Below are 14656 nucleotides of genomic sequence, written 5' to 3' on the forward strand. Positions count from 1 at the left end.
GGGGATGTCTGATTAATTAGGGAAGGGAAGATAAGCACAGGGCAGGCTAGAATTAGGGAGCTTAATTATCAGGGAAACATACAAGCCAATCTGTAGCAAGGACAAGGATCATTAAACAGTGTGTTGTCTTCCTGGTGCTTGCGTTTGACACATTGCTAATTGGGTTGATAGAATACTTGAAGGCACATTGGCATCAATTACAAAGTTAGAGACAGGTGGGAGGTCCTAAAAAATATTTCAGGGAACAAGGCTGTAAGCTTAGGGAAATGACCTCCAAAATAGTATTTCTTTAAATACTATCTGTACCATGTGCCACACCAGAAAGACAACAGAAGATTAGGAAGGTAAACAACTGACTTCAAAAGTTGATGTAGGAAGAAGGGATTTGAGTTTCTAGACTTTGCTGTTGGCTACAGGTTCAATCCTAGGGATGAGTTGTTTCTCAATGTAAAGATTGCAGCTGTGCTGGGGGAGAAATTGGCTAGAAGGTTGGAAAAGTGTTTTAAACTAGTGTCTGGGGGAGGGCAACTAGAGAGATAGAGGGGAAGATGGTGTCAACAGTGATCTGGGACAAAGTAATATAAATGAGGCTGGAGCGGTGGGAGGGGTTAGTTAATTAAGGCTGGTAAAACAGTTAGTAATAATTTTAAAAGCATCTAAAATACTCAGTGAGTGCAGTTTATACCTTACAGGAATAAAAGAGTTAGGATTAGAGATGAGCGAACCTACTCGGCCACGCCCCTTTTTCACCCGAGCGCCGCGATTTTCGAGTACTTCCGTACTCGGGCGAAAAGATTCGGGGGGTGCCGTGGGTGAGTGGGGGGTTGCAGCGGGGAGTGAGGGGGAGAGGGAGAGAGAGAGGGCTCCCCCCTGTTCCCCGCTGCTACCCCCCGCTCCACCACGCCTCCCCCGCCCCCCCGGCGCCCCCCGAATCTTTTCACCCGAGTACGGAAGTACTCGAAAATCGCGGTGCTCGATCGCGTAATTACTCGAAACAAGTCTGTTCGCTCATCTCTAGTTAGGATTAGGAGAAAACTAAGGTGGCAATATAAAACAAAAATAAAGCATTTAAACAAGAAGGTAGTGAAGAAGCACTAAAAACCTATAAGAAAAAAGAAATAATCATGTAAAAAGTAGCTAGTAAATTAAAATCACAGACGTGAGGGGGAGCACAAAAACATATTTCACTTTAAAAGAGCCAAAAATGCACTACCTGATAAGATGCAGAGCCGTAGACTCTAACAATATGCAGCAAGCCAGACTATAAACCAGAGGACCTAAATTGTCCACTGCAGATGTATATGCAGTCACCCACTCAACCCAGCCCAGATTGGGGAGGAGTGACTGCAGACAACCAAATCTGCATTGTGAACGATACCACAGAAGCCAGCCAATAGATGGGTGCGTCCCACAATACAGGATTACAATTTACACTGACATAGCAGTGGGTTTCCCTTTATGCAGCGGTGCCTTACTACTGGTACCACCTGTCAGTGCAGTAAATTTTAGCTGCAGTGCAGGAAAGAGTCATACACTATGGTACAACTCCCATCAAAAATGACCCTCCCACCCCATTCTCTGAAAAACAATATACCCAACAAAGCAGCACTCAGTATTGGTTTGTATGACTCAAGTAAGGTATTAGCAGGCATTATCTCCAGACAGTCATGGGGAATTGTGTCAGGTCTTGGGATTTTCATATTAAACCATTAGACTAAAGGATCACGATTCAGAGGCGAACAAGTGAAATAGAAAGTAAAATTCCTGCAGTCTCGCCCATCAATCCTTTACTTCTTGGTATCATAAAATCAAGAGCTGGGGACAGATGGAAGGTAAGAGCAAACTACACAGATGCTTTTATAGTATTTTACCTTGGAGAGCCATACTTCTGTGTAGGAGCTATACAGAAATGACAGGAAGATATCTTTATCCATGACTTCTGTATTTGCTGTTCCATTTTAGGGCAATGAAAACCATAATTGCAAAGGAATTCATATATTTTATGACTTCTTAATTCTACCCAAATCTGACACCGCGGGACTTTGAGTCTGGTATTTTGTCAGCTACCACAATATATGAACTGTTTGGTCTTGTTATAAAGTATATATACAGTATATTCAAATTATGAATGGAATTATAAAAATCCACATATCACTTTTATATAGGATGTTATAGAGAGTGATACAGTGATAGTTTTACACTGTTGCAGTAGTTATTCTCACTTTCAAGATGCAACTCAAGCATATTTTCTTTATACTCCACAGAAGTACAATAAATATGAAAGTGATATTTGGCAAGTTCACTCGGTAAAGTGTTTGTTTGTTTACAGCTTATTCAAACTGTAAGTGCTGTGGACAAAGATGAACCTCCACGGGGGCATACATTTTTCTATGAAATGGTACCAGAATTTTCCATCAATCCAAATTTTACAGTTGTAGACAATAAAGGTACAGTATTTGAAGCATATACATATATATTTCAAACTATATTCTTTATTCTATATCTCTCAACTTTTTCATCTTGTTTATAATTTCAGATAACACAGCAAGTATTTTAACAAAAAAAACCAGATATAATCGTTACACAATTAGTGCATATACATTGCCGATAATTATTTTTGACAATGACTATCCAGTTCAGAGCAGTACTGAAACACTGACTATACAGGTGTGTGCCTGTGACAATAGAGGAAACATGCAGACGTGCAGCGCTGAAGCGTTCTTTCTTCCAGCTGGATTGAGCACTGGTGCATTAGTTGCGGTTTTACTTTGCATCATCATACTTCTCAGTAAGTCATTTTGTGCTATACATTGTGCTTGTGTAAATAAGATGACGTATATATGTATCATAAAATATATCTAATTTATGTATATTAAAACAAGAATGATATATTTTAAACCCTAATGGCTTTAACTACCTGTGTTTGAACGGGGTTATATACATGAGTGATTTTTTTTTCTCGCATTGTATCACGGCGCAGGAAAAAATTGCAGCATGTCCTATCTGTGGGCGTTCCCTGGGAACATATCACCTATTGCTTTAAATGAGGTGGAAAACACATTGTACAGTGTGCGATACAAGGTTTCCCATTGAAAACAATACTTGCCAATCCTCCAGTACACTGGAGCATCACAACTGTACTGAAGTGATGGGAGGCATTTTTGACACAAAAACACCTAGCATCAGCTGGTACCTCACACTTTCGCGAGTGTGATATCAAGCCCAGTATTATGGCCTGATATCACACTTGCCCGTGTGTAAGAAGCTTAACCCCTTAGTGACCAGCCCATAGTGTTTTTATGTCCTGCCCAAGTGGGCTTTATTCCCTGAGGACGTAAAAACATGTGTCCTGCAGGGAATAATGCCACATGGGCTATGGACGTGACAGCTCCATGCTGTCGGTGTCCGCAGGTAGCTGACAGCATGGAGCTGTCATCCTGGGCTGCTGGCAGTCCCCCTGGCAATGCGATCGCGATAAAGTGAAAAAAGTTTTAAAAAGTTAAAGATTCAGCTGCCCTGCTGGATGGGATCCATCAGGGCAGCTGAAATTACTCACCCACCTTCTCCGAGGTGCTCTGCAGTGAGGGGGGTTCTTTGGCACCTGTCGCCGCTTTTCTGCGCATGCGCGCCAGACGAATGACGTCACGCGCATGCGCAGAAGGCCGAGAGCCCCGGCAAATTCAAAATCTCCTGGCTCCCGGCTCCTGAAGGCAGCCGGGAACCAGAAGATGTTACCGGTTACTGCGGTAAGTGATCCCCAGGCCCATGATCACCGCTATTCAATGGATAGCGGTGATCACGAAAAAGTTTTTAAAAGTTCAAAAAAGTTTTTAAAAAGTACAAGTTTCACCTCCCCTCATGGATCCGATCCATGAGGGGAGGTAAAAATACTCACCTTGCATCCTCAGCGGTGTCCCAGTGTCCCAGGACCTGAAGTCCCCTTCTGTGCATGCGCACCCGATGTCAATCATCGGGCGCGTGCACAGAGGGGCTCGGGTCCCGGGAAATTCAAGATCCCTCTGCTCCTGGCTACCATGTGTAGATTTCACCGGAGACATGGTCACTGTTGTCCAATGGATAACAGTGATCATTTAAAGTAAAAAAAAAGTGTAAAAAAAGTAAAAAAAAAAAAAGTAAAAAAAGTTAAAAAAAAAGTTTAAAAAGCTTACATTTCATCTCCCCTCACGGATCATATCCATGAGGGAGGATGAAAGTACGTACATAAGGCCCCCAGATTTATCCGCAGACCTTACCCTAGCTTCTGCACACACGCTCGTCGCCAAAATGGCGGAGGCATGCGCAAAAGCTGTGGATTGCCAGGATAATTTAAATTCTCCCTGCTCCAGGGTACAAAACTGAGCCAAGAGCCTGGAGATTTCACGTGTTCGCCATTATTCAATGGATAATGGCGGTCACATAAAAGTTTTTAAAAAAAATTGAAGTTTCATCTCCTCTCACCGATGCGATCGATGAGAGGAGATGAAACTTTTTAACAGAGGCCTCCGTATTTGAACCCCGACGCGAACCTCCTCTGTGAACCTTCCCGGATTCTGCATATGCGGCTGCCGGAAAAATGCCAGACACATGCGCAGGAGTCGGGGAGCCCAGGAAATGTAATATCTCCTTGCTCCCAGCGACCAATGGTCACTGAGTGCTTGGAGCAGTGACTGGTGGCCTTGTTGAGCAGTCCCCGATCACGTGATAAAAAAGTAGTGATCTAACATAGGTCGGTCACACATGACCGGATAAGAATTACAGATTCCGCATGCATCTGATCCGCGGTAATACGCAGATCAATCTCATTGGATTACACAATTCCGCTCACATTAGTGGGTCGAAATTGTGCAATCCACTCACAGAAAAGAGAACGTAGCAGGCTCTATTTTACTGTGGATATCCGCAACATAGAGCCCATTGTGCTCCATGGTCGTAGATATACCCGCAGCCCATATGCAACTACGTTGTTTACAGGCTGCAGGTACCCGTGTCATCGCTAAGCGACGGTGCGGGAAATACAAACAAAAAAAGGTGTACTGTGCATGACCGCCTGTGTGAGTAGGCAGTTATGCGCAGTACATTACGTGGCTGTACGCAGGGTCACAGCTGGGATCCACTGCGGGCCTCCGCAAGCGGATTCCACCTACGGTGCGTGAGCCCGGCGTTATTCAGACCACTACCTATAATACGTATTTTACAAGAAGCCCTGGGAACGCTTGCCTTCCTGCAGTTCCAGGAGCAGCTTGTTGAGCGCCTTCTGTGTGAGACCGCCGCACCTCAGTAAGCTTACGAAGACTCACGGAGCCCCACTTTTTACACCCCATACCCGCCACTGAGGTCAAAAAATACCCCCCAAAAAGCATGAGAGGAGGGGGGGTACCCGGTTTTATTGCCCCATGTACCCATCCCAAACAGGCCCCCGTAATTACCCCTGTTTTCGGAAATACCACACAGTATACATTATTTCTTTTATCTAAGATTTGGGGAATAAAAAGGGAGGGGGGGAATATTTTTAGGGAGTCAATTTTTATTCCGTACAAGTGAGCAATAGGGCCTAGAATTTATTCAGTTCTGCTCTGAAATCCAACGGGTTTTCCTTCCATTAAAGGCCTTGCAATGTGTCCTGTAAGTAGATTAGGGCCACAATGGGTATACTTCTGAAAACAGGACAAACAGGGGTATCCGTTTTGGGGTGCAAGTCTTCATTCTTATGTGTGCTGTACAAAAAAAGCTGTTTCTAAAATGACAGAATTGCCAAAAACTGTGGCGTCAAAATATGCAGTACACCCCTAGATAAATTCGTTAACGGGTCTAGTTTTCAAAATAGGGTTATTTGTGGGGGTTCTCTATGGTTTTGGCCACTCAAGAACTCTACAAGTGTGCTATGGGGCCTAAAAGGACTTCAAGCAAAATCTATGTTCTGAAAGCCACCGATTACTCATTGCATTTTGGGTCCCGTTGTGCATCCAGACATAAGATTAGGGCCACAATGGATATATTTCTGAAAACAGGACAAACAGGAGGATCCATTTTGGGGTGTAAATCCTCTTTTTTATGTAAACTATAGGAAAAAAAATATGTCTTTAAAATGACATATTTGCAAAAATATGAAATTTTACTTTTTCTCTAAATTGAATTAATTCCTGAAAAAAACTGTGGGTCAAAATACTCCTGACCCCCTTCAGTGAATACATTAAGGGGTGTAGTTTTTAAAATAGGGTCATTGGTGGTGATATCTATCATTCTGACACCTATGAGCCTTTGCAATCTTGGCTTGGTGTAGGAAAACAAAGTGTTCCTCAAAATGCTGAAAAGCAATGTTAAATTTGTATGTCTCCTAAATGGTTAAAAAAAAACATAAAAGTTTTTCAAATGTGCATCCAGAATAAAGTAAATAGATGGAAATATATATCTTAGCAAAAGTTTGTACAGTATGTTTGCACATATTTGATATATTACAATTAGAGATGAGCGAGCACCAAAATGCTTGGGTGCTCGTTACTCGAGTCGAACTTTCAGTGATGCTCGAGAGTTCGTTTCGAGTAACGAACCCCATTGAAGTCAATGGGCGACTCGAGCATTTTTGTATATTGCCGATGCTCGCTAAGGTTTTCATTTGTGAAAACCTGGGAAATTCAAGAAAGTGATGGGAACGACACAAAAACAGATAGGGCAGGCAAGGGGCTACATGTTGGGCTGCATCTCAAGTTCCCAGGTCCGACTATTAAGCCACAATAGTGGCAAGAGTGAGACCCCCCCCCCCCCGCACTGTCAGCATAAAGATCGTTCTCTCATCTGATTGGTCCCGCTGAGCCAATCAGAGGCAGCAGTCACACACCCATTCATAAATTCATGAATGGGTGTGTGAGTGGAATCTGCCTCTGATTGGTCAGGCTGTGACCAATTAGAGGCAGCTCATTCAGCAGGCGGGGATTTTAAATCCGTGGCTGCTGAATACTACTCACAGCTGTTCAGAGCAGTTCAGGAGGACTGCCGCTGGCCGCGCTGAACTCCGTCTGCGGGGACCAGGTGAGTATATATATATATATATTTTTTTTTTACACATTTCTGGATGAATTGCAGGGAAGGGCTTATATATTTAACCCCTTCCCGACAATTCATCCCGCGATCTCCGGCAGCCCATTGCTTTTAATGGAGCCGGCTGTATTGCCGGCTCCATTGAATTCAATGGGCTAACATCGTTCTGCCGGGACAAGGTGAGTATATATATATTTTTTTTTTACACATTTCTGGATGAATTGCAGGGAAGGGCTTATATATTTAAGCCCTTCCCGACAATTCATCCCGCGCTCGCTGGCAGACCATTGCTTTCAATGGAGCCGGCTGTATTGCCGGCTCCATTGAATTCAATGGTCAGTGCTCGTTTAATCGAGACGAGTACCGCATGGTGCTCGTCTCGAGTAACGAGCATCTCGAGCACCCTAATACTCGAATGAGCATCAAGCTCGGACGAGTATGCTCGCTCATCTCTAATTACAATTGAAAATGTGAAAAAAATGATACTTTTTTCAAAATTTTCCCAATATTGGCGCTTAATATTTATACACAAATTATATCCGACTATTTTCACCACCTAAATGAAGTACAATATGTGGCGAAAAAACAATGTCAGAATCACTTGGATATGCAAAACCTTTATGGAGCTATTCTATGTTAAAGTGACACGTCAGATTTTCAAAATTTGGCCTGGTCATTAAGGCACAAACAGGCTTGGTCACTAAGGGGTTGAAGGTTGGCAACTTATTTTCTTATTGATCTAAAAAAAATGTTTTAACTATGTAAAAATGTGGGATTGTTTAACCATCATGGACAAAGAATCAAGGTGATTTTACAGGTTAATCACCAGGGATCATTGACAGTTTACCCACATAATCAGTGGAGATGTCAAGGTCTGGAGGCAGGCTTGGAGTGCAGCAGCTGAAGTAGATTTTACTGGATGATATTATGAAGTCAGTGCATTCAAGCAATAGTCCAAGGTTCATACAGGGACAGATTAGGACTGCCTACATAATAAAGCTGTTCAATTATGTCCCTCCACCCCTATAGCGACAATGCTTGTTCATATTCAAAAGGTACAGCCTATTATAAATTATTCCCCAAAAAAGCCTCTTTTTGCAGCCTTTTTCCTGGCTTTTTATGCCATGCATTCATTTTTTTCATGAAAAAAAAGACCTCAGACGGATTATACCTCCCAAATTTTCAACAACAAAAAGAAGACAAAACTCTGCTGTGGCAAGTTTTTGGTGAGCCACATCCCTTTTATTCTAATCTATGCCCTTTTTACCCCTCACAATAATAGGGCATATTAGTGACATCCTCAGAGTATAGTGTCCCTCAGTGACCCACTCACAATACTAGTCTGCCTATAAGTAATAGTCAGATAGCAGCTCTACACAATGCTGTTACCTCCAGTGATCACAGGTGATATTGTCTGTGATTGGTGGTGTTCTCTTTTCCTTCTTTTCTCAATCCAAGCCAAGACTTCCATGATGACCACTCCCTGCCACAATTTGTCTCTGCAGAATCTGGCACACAGACATCTTAGGCCACTTGCTTTTCTGGAATTCTCTCTATGTTTTCCATATCTCTACACAATCTGCCCATCCATAGTGCTCCAGATAGTAATTAGGTTGACACAGTAAATGCTGCTTATAGTGACCTCCACATTGTAAAATTGTCCCATTTTATGAATCTAGTAAAAATACCCCCTTATGGTTCCATCAGTAATAATATCCATGTATGTCACCATCATTAATAATGTTTCCGTATGCCCATTCTAAAAATTGCCTACTTATGCGCCCATCAGTAATAATACCCCCTTTTATGTCCTTGCATAGCAATAATGCTGCCTTGTCTGACTCTATTAGTAATTATGCTACCATCAGTAATAATCCCCCTCTTCTTCCCTTATAAGTAAAAAGCTCCCTTTTCTCTCGGTAAAAAAAAAAACTATGCACCTACCCACGTGACCTTAATGGCCATTCTCTGATCTCAGAGTCTGAGAGCAAGGATTAGCCAGAGGTCATATGCATTTTGACATACCTGCACCCCCCAGAAAGGAAAAAAAGAGCAGTCCAGAGTTGCTTATGTAGCAAAACAGGCGGGTATATAGTTTTTTCATCATCAGAAAAGGGTTGAGGAAACTGCTACTCACTGTTTGTTTTTAAATCTTAGTAAAACTAGATCTTGACAGTGTAATTTTTATTTTAAATAGCCCAAACCAGGAGTGTTTTCTTAAGGAAAAAATAATATTAAGGGATAATTTAGGCCAGATTCACAGCTGTTGGAGACCTCCAATGTGATTTATGTGCATCCGGACTGGATGTGCTAGAACCTGTACATGATGGACTTGAGCTGCATCAAACAGACCCCTTTGACTATAATGGGGTCCATATGGCTTCTGACACACTGCCCAATATTATCCAGAAAAATATAGTGCAATGGGATTTTGTGACACATCTGCACTGTAGGCTCCAAATTAAGCTTCCAGCAAAGATATGAATGTGGCTTTATACTTCTCTCTTTGTATCTACTGCTTGTTTTGGGGAAAAAAATTGAAAAACTGTGCCAAAATGACATAGTTATAAACTAAAAAAAGGAGTTTATTGGCAAGCATTGTATGCAGGATATGCATATTCAATGTGAACTTTTGTTATATAAACAAGAATACATTTGCAAGAGACACAATGAGCACTTTATACTGCATATATGGATGGTAAGATAGAAATGCAAAATATTTCTGGAGAAAAATATTAGACACAAGCTACATCCTTTATATTTAATGTGTGGCTCAAGAATATGTCTTAATAATTTATATTTGTTCGATCAATTAAATCTTAAATTATTATAAGCATTCTCTAAATTTTAAATACTGTTTTTCCTATTTTCCTTTGCAGCATTAGTAGTCCTTTTTGCAGCTCTAAAGAGACACAGAAAAAAAGAACCATTAATAGTTTCAAAGGATGATGTGCGAGACAATGTTGTGACCTATAATGATGAGGGAGGAGGTGAGGAAGATACACAGGCTTTTGATATTGGAGCTCTAAGAAATCCTGAAGCCAGAGAGGAAAATAAACTTCGAAGAGATATCATCCCTCACACTATATTTCATATACAAAGAACAGTTCCTCTGTGGGAAAATGTTGATGTTGAAGATTTTATCCAACAGAGAATAAAGGAAAATGATGCTGAAACAACTGCTCCTCCATATGACTCACTTGCAACCTATGCTTATGAAGGTAATGACTCTATTGCTGAATCACTAAGCTCTTTGGAATCCCTTGAGGTTGATGAGAATCATGATTATCAATATCTTAATGATTGGGGGCCTCAATTTAAAAAACTGGCAGATATGTATGGTGGGGATGAAAGTGACTGATAAAACATGTTTTCTAGTGATGACGAACTATGTAGACTTGTAGAAATTACATCCCACACAGTTACTAATTTTAAATACAATCCAAACTATTTTCCTACCATAGTAAAGGAGTATGCATAGAAGTAATAAGAATATACTGGAATACTGTTTTGTGCCTTTAATGATTATTCGGTTTTGTTTTGTTTCTTTTGCATTAGTTCACAAATAATGTAAAATAAATGCAAGGTAGGCATATAATTCAAAATTAAACCAAAAAGAAACAATCATTATTATAATTATTTGAAAAAATATTTTGAATGTTATTTATTGAATTAGAAAATCTGTGATTGTATGTTTGTTCTATTTTTTTATAAAAGCAAAGCTATATTTTTGTACTGTTTTGGAATAAAAAATAATTGTAATACAAGCGTTTGCTACATTGTATAAGAATATTATATTTTAAAATGTCTAAGGTTATTCTTTGTGTATGCGTGTTTGTGTCTGTGTGTGTAAAATGAAGAAACTCCAATGATTTTGAGCGTAAACGTATTGGCTTTGTATTAGATTGGTCTAGTTAGTAATATTTGAAGGATAGAATTAACAGTCGTGTATTGAAATTTTGAAAAACAATTTATTGTGTATTACCATATACACTAATTAGTCTTAAATTCCCAACCACCTGCTTGATATTTTGAAGATCACCGTTGTGCTACCAAAACAGCTCAAGGCTTAAACTCCACAAGGCCTTTGAAGGTGGCCTGTAGTATTTGGCGGGAGAATGTTAACAAGAAATCCTTTAAGTTCTGTTGGTTCCTCTTGGTGGCCTTTATGGTTAGACTTATTTTTCCAGCATGCCCCTCAGACTGATGCTCAGATTGAGGGCTGGATATTTGGAGGCCGTGTCAACACCTTAAGATCTTTGCCATTTTTCTAAAACCACCCCTAATAATTTTTGCAATGTGGTAGGGTGCATTGTTTTGCTGAAATAGTCAACTGCCATTAGGGAATAAAGTTGTCATGGGTGTTGTCAGTCTACAGAAATGTTTAGGTAGGTATAAAGTGTCAAATGAGAAATCTCATGAATACCAGCACTCATGTTTGCAAGAAGAACATTGCCCAAACCATCACACTGCTTCTACCGGCTTGCTTTCTTTCTGTATTGCTTCCGGGTTCCATTTTTTCTTCCCCAGGTAAGTGCATAAGCACTCAACCATCCATATGAATTAAAACATGGTTCATCAGGCTAGATAACCCTTTTCCTTTGCTCCATCATCTAGTTCTCATGTTATGTATTCATAGTAGGTGCTTTTGGAAGTGGACAGGGATCGGCCTGCTTAGACTTATGCTTAGCTCTTCCCATGTCTTTCGGCATATCAGATAACAAAAGAATGCCAGCATTGACTGTCAAAGGCATTGAAGGTCGACTTTGTTCAAGTCTTCCATGTTGCCAGGTGATCTTTTGCCTTCCTCGCTGACACTTCTCATTTCTTGAATTCCATGAGAGCGATTCTTGACAGTCTTGTCTCAGGGAATCATAGAATGTGCCCAGCAAAACAGAATTGGCATTCGATGACTCAGGAGTGGAGTGACTGCGTATCTGAGCTGCGGTACATTTCTTTATTCATAGCCAGATCATGGTAAGTGACCTTGAGTAGGTGATGAAGGCATTTTTGTTGGAAAACATTAAGTTCAGAGTTTTCCTGCTACCAATATATCAACCTGGGGAACTGACTTTCTACGTGTTGGCATATCCCACCTTTGGCAGTTGACATCAAAATGAAAGAAATGCTATTCATGTCTCCTTTCAGTTATTGTAATGTTATGACTGTTTAGTGTATAATACAATGCATGGTTATGTTCAATGAAAAATAACACGTGCAACTAGTTCATCTGTCCAGAGGTCATTAGGGAAAGGAAACATACTGATCTTTGTTATGTAATACGCTCTGCTTTGAATAAAGTGGTTTAATATTGTTACAGTCTTAACGACCTACTTGCAGGCTGTTGCAGGAATGTACAGCTGAGTATATGTGTGTCAATGAGTGAGCCTCTCAAAGTTTGGATAGGTGTTGGAGTGCCAATGGTGCTCAGTTTAATATGCAGCCAGGTTCTAGATGCAGGCATGAACAGCAAAACCTCTCAACAAGTGAAATGTCCCATAGAGAGAATGTCTAGAACAATGTCCCATTTCCCACAGATGTGTGGCAATGTACAGTATATAGACATGCAAAAATCATATTTGCCATTAATAACACTTGCATATAAAATGTTGATTAGCTCAATACTAATTTTATATGAGAAGCTGATATGCACGTTTGGGTGGCTTTGTGGACAAACCCAGGAAAAGGTCCTCATGCATTTATTTCTGACCTTTGTTATCATGTATTAACTTTCTAAAAAAAATGTACAAATTTACTTCACAGATAAAGAAAGATTGTAGCATTTTTACAGCTGCAAAATCACAGAATAACTCCAATCCTTAGCGGTTTTTAGGGCTCGGTCACATGGGCGTTTTACGCGCGTATATGCACGCGTAAAAAAAAACGCAAAACCATGTCCATTGCCACCCATATGTTCTATCTTTTGTGGGTGCAATTTTTTTTTTTTTATGAACGCAGTACGAATGCTTTTACGCGTATATACGCGCATAAAAACGCCTGTGTGACTGAGCCCTTACACTGTAGAAAATCTGCTAGAGGTGAATGTAGTCTGTTTTCTACAGCTATATTTTGGCGATGTGGCTGCACTCCCCTAGACACGAGATTTGTATTACAGCATGTTGGTATTTACCACATGCAGCGTTGTATGGAGGCCAGATTTTGTCTCATATAAATATCTGTAATGATGTGGAGGGTGTTGAAAGATGATACAAAAAGGTGGAGGAAGAGAAGCAGGAAGGTGAGGAGGGGACTGACAGATTAATACACCTCAAATGGGGTTACTATGAAACGTGGACCTCCACTTTCAGCTTCATGCCCCACCTGCAGGATATTGCCCCAGTGTGCTGTTAAAGATATGTAAAACCCCCTAACCATGCTTGTTGGACCACATATTTGTGGTCAGGTGCTCCCTGACACTGACAGTGTTCTGCAATGCCACAAACACGTTTTCACTCATAAAATACTGCATGGCGGGACAAATTTTGGACAAAGAAATGGCATCTAGTACTGCAGGTTAGCATAGAGCATCATGTTGCAAAAGGCGCCTGTGTCCACCAGTCTAAAGGTCAGCATTTTCTTTATGTAAAACTTGCATTCAGGCTCTGTGGTTGTGGATAGTTGGAGTGGATTTTTTTTTATTCCCATAGCTGGAGGATGGAGGGCTTGTTGCTGACCTGAGATGGGCTGGAATATAGAGTAGATGTCAATGTCAGTGAAGGTGATAGTGATGTTGGTGGCTCAACTCCTGCTCTCCGTTTCCCATTCCTGGCTCTGAAGCTTGCAGCCTTGTCATCCATTGCGGATGAGAAGCCTGAAGTTGGTGTCCTATTTTCCCTACACAAAACTTTCCCTCTGTACTCAAAGGCTACTGCATGAACGGGGAGGGAAATGGAAATAGAGGCAGCTACAACAAATGAAGGAGGAGCAGGATGAGGCTAACAGCCCTCTGGCCTAGGTGGGCTCTTCAAGACAGTAAATGGTTAGAGTTTATGTGGCTGTTCATACATGTTGTGCTGGTTGCTTATGTTCTTATCACATTTTACCACAGATGTTACAGCTGACCATTCTTCTGTCATGTACAGTTTCAAAGAATGTCTATACTGCACAAGTCCTGTAAGCAGACATAACTCTGGGATTGGCTTTGCTGCTATTGCGACTAATAGTAACTGATGGTGGTGATATGGCCCTTTTGTTTTTCTGCATCGCCTACTCCCTGTCTTGGTAGGGTACTGTCTCACAACATCCACCTTTTCCTCCTCCTACTGTGAGCTGATGACATTCCCTGCCTCGCCAAGACAGGTCAAGTACACCAACCTCTTCCACCTTTTTTGCCTCTTCATCCTCCTCCTGGTAGACTCTATGCTGCAGTGAGCAGCAGGAGCTGACACTTCCATTTTCACATTCCCCAGAGTGTATATTTCTTGTCGAGGACTGACAGTCGAAATCGCAACATTTTGCCGACGGCATGTGTGAGAGCGGCATTATTCTTTACAATTCACTGGTCAGACCACACATGGAATACTGTGTATAGTTTTGACACCAAAGCTCAAGAAGGACATATGAGAGCTTGAGCGAGTTCAAAGATGGGCAATTAAAGTAGCAAATGAAATTGAGGGACTAC

At 41.1% G+C, this 14656-nt stretch overlaps 1 protein-coding gene across 1 annotated transcript in view; it reads left to right on the forward strand.

The window, feature by feature from the left end:
* Positions 1–10396, forward strand: part of LOC136578756 (cadherin-9-like) — a 128124-nt gene extending 117728 nt beyond the window's left edge. Inside the window, exons 8-10 of the mRNA XM_066578925.1 lie at positions 2330–2447; positions 2537–2788; positions 9915–10396. Of these exons, the coding sequence (XP_066435022.1) occupies positions 2330–2447; positions 2537–2788; positions 9915–10396 (852 nt within the window). The remainder of the gene's footprint in view (positions 1–2329; positions 2448–2536; positions 2789–9914) is intronic.
* The last annotated feature ends 4260 nt before the right edge of the window (positions 10397–14656 follow it).

The sequence above is a fragment of the Eleutherodactylus coqui genome, chromosome 9 (genome assembly GCF_035609145.1).
Source record: "Eleutherodactylus coqui strain aEleCoq1 chromosome 9, aEleCoq1.hap1, whole genome shotgun sequence".
NCBI classification, from domain to species: domain Eukaryota; kingdom Metazoa; phylum Chordata; class Amphibia; order Anura; family Eleutherodactylidae; genus Eleutherodactylus; species Eleutherodactylus coqui.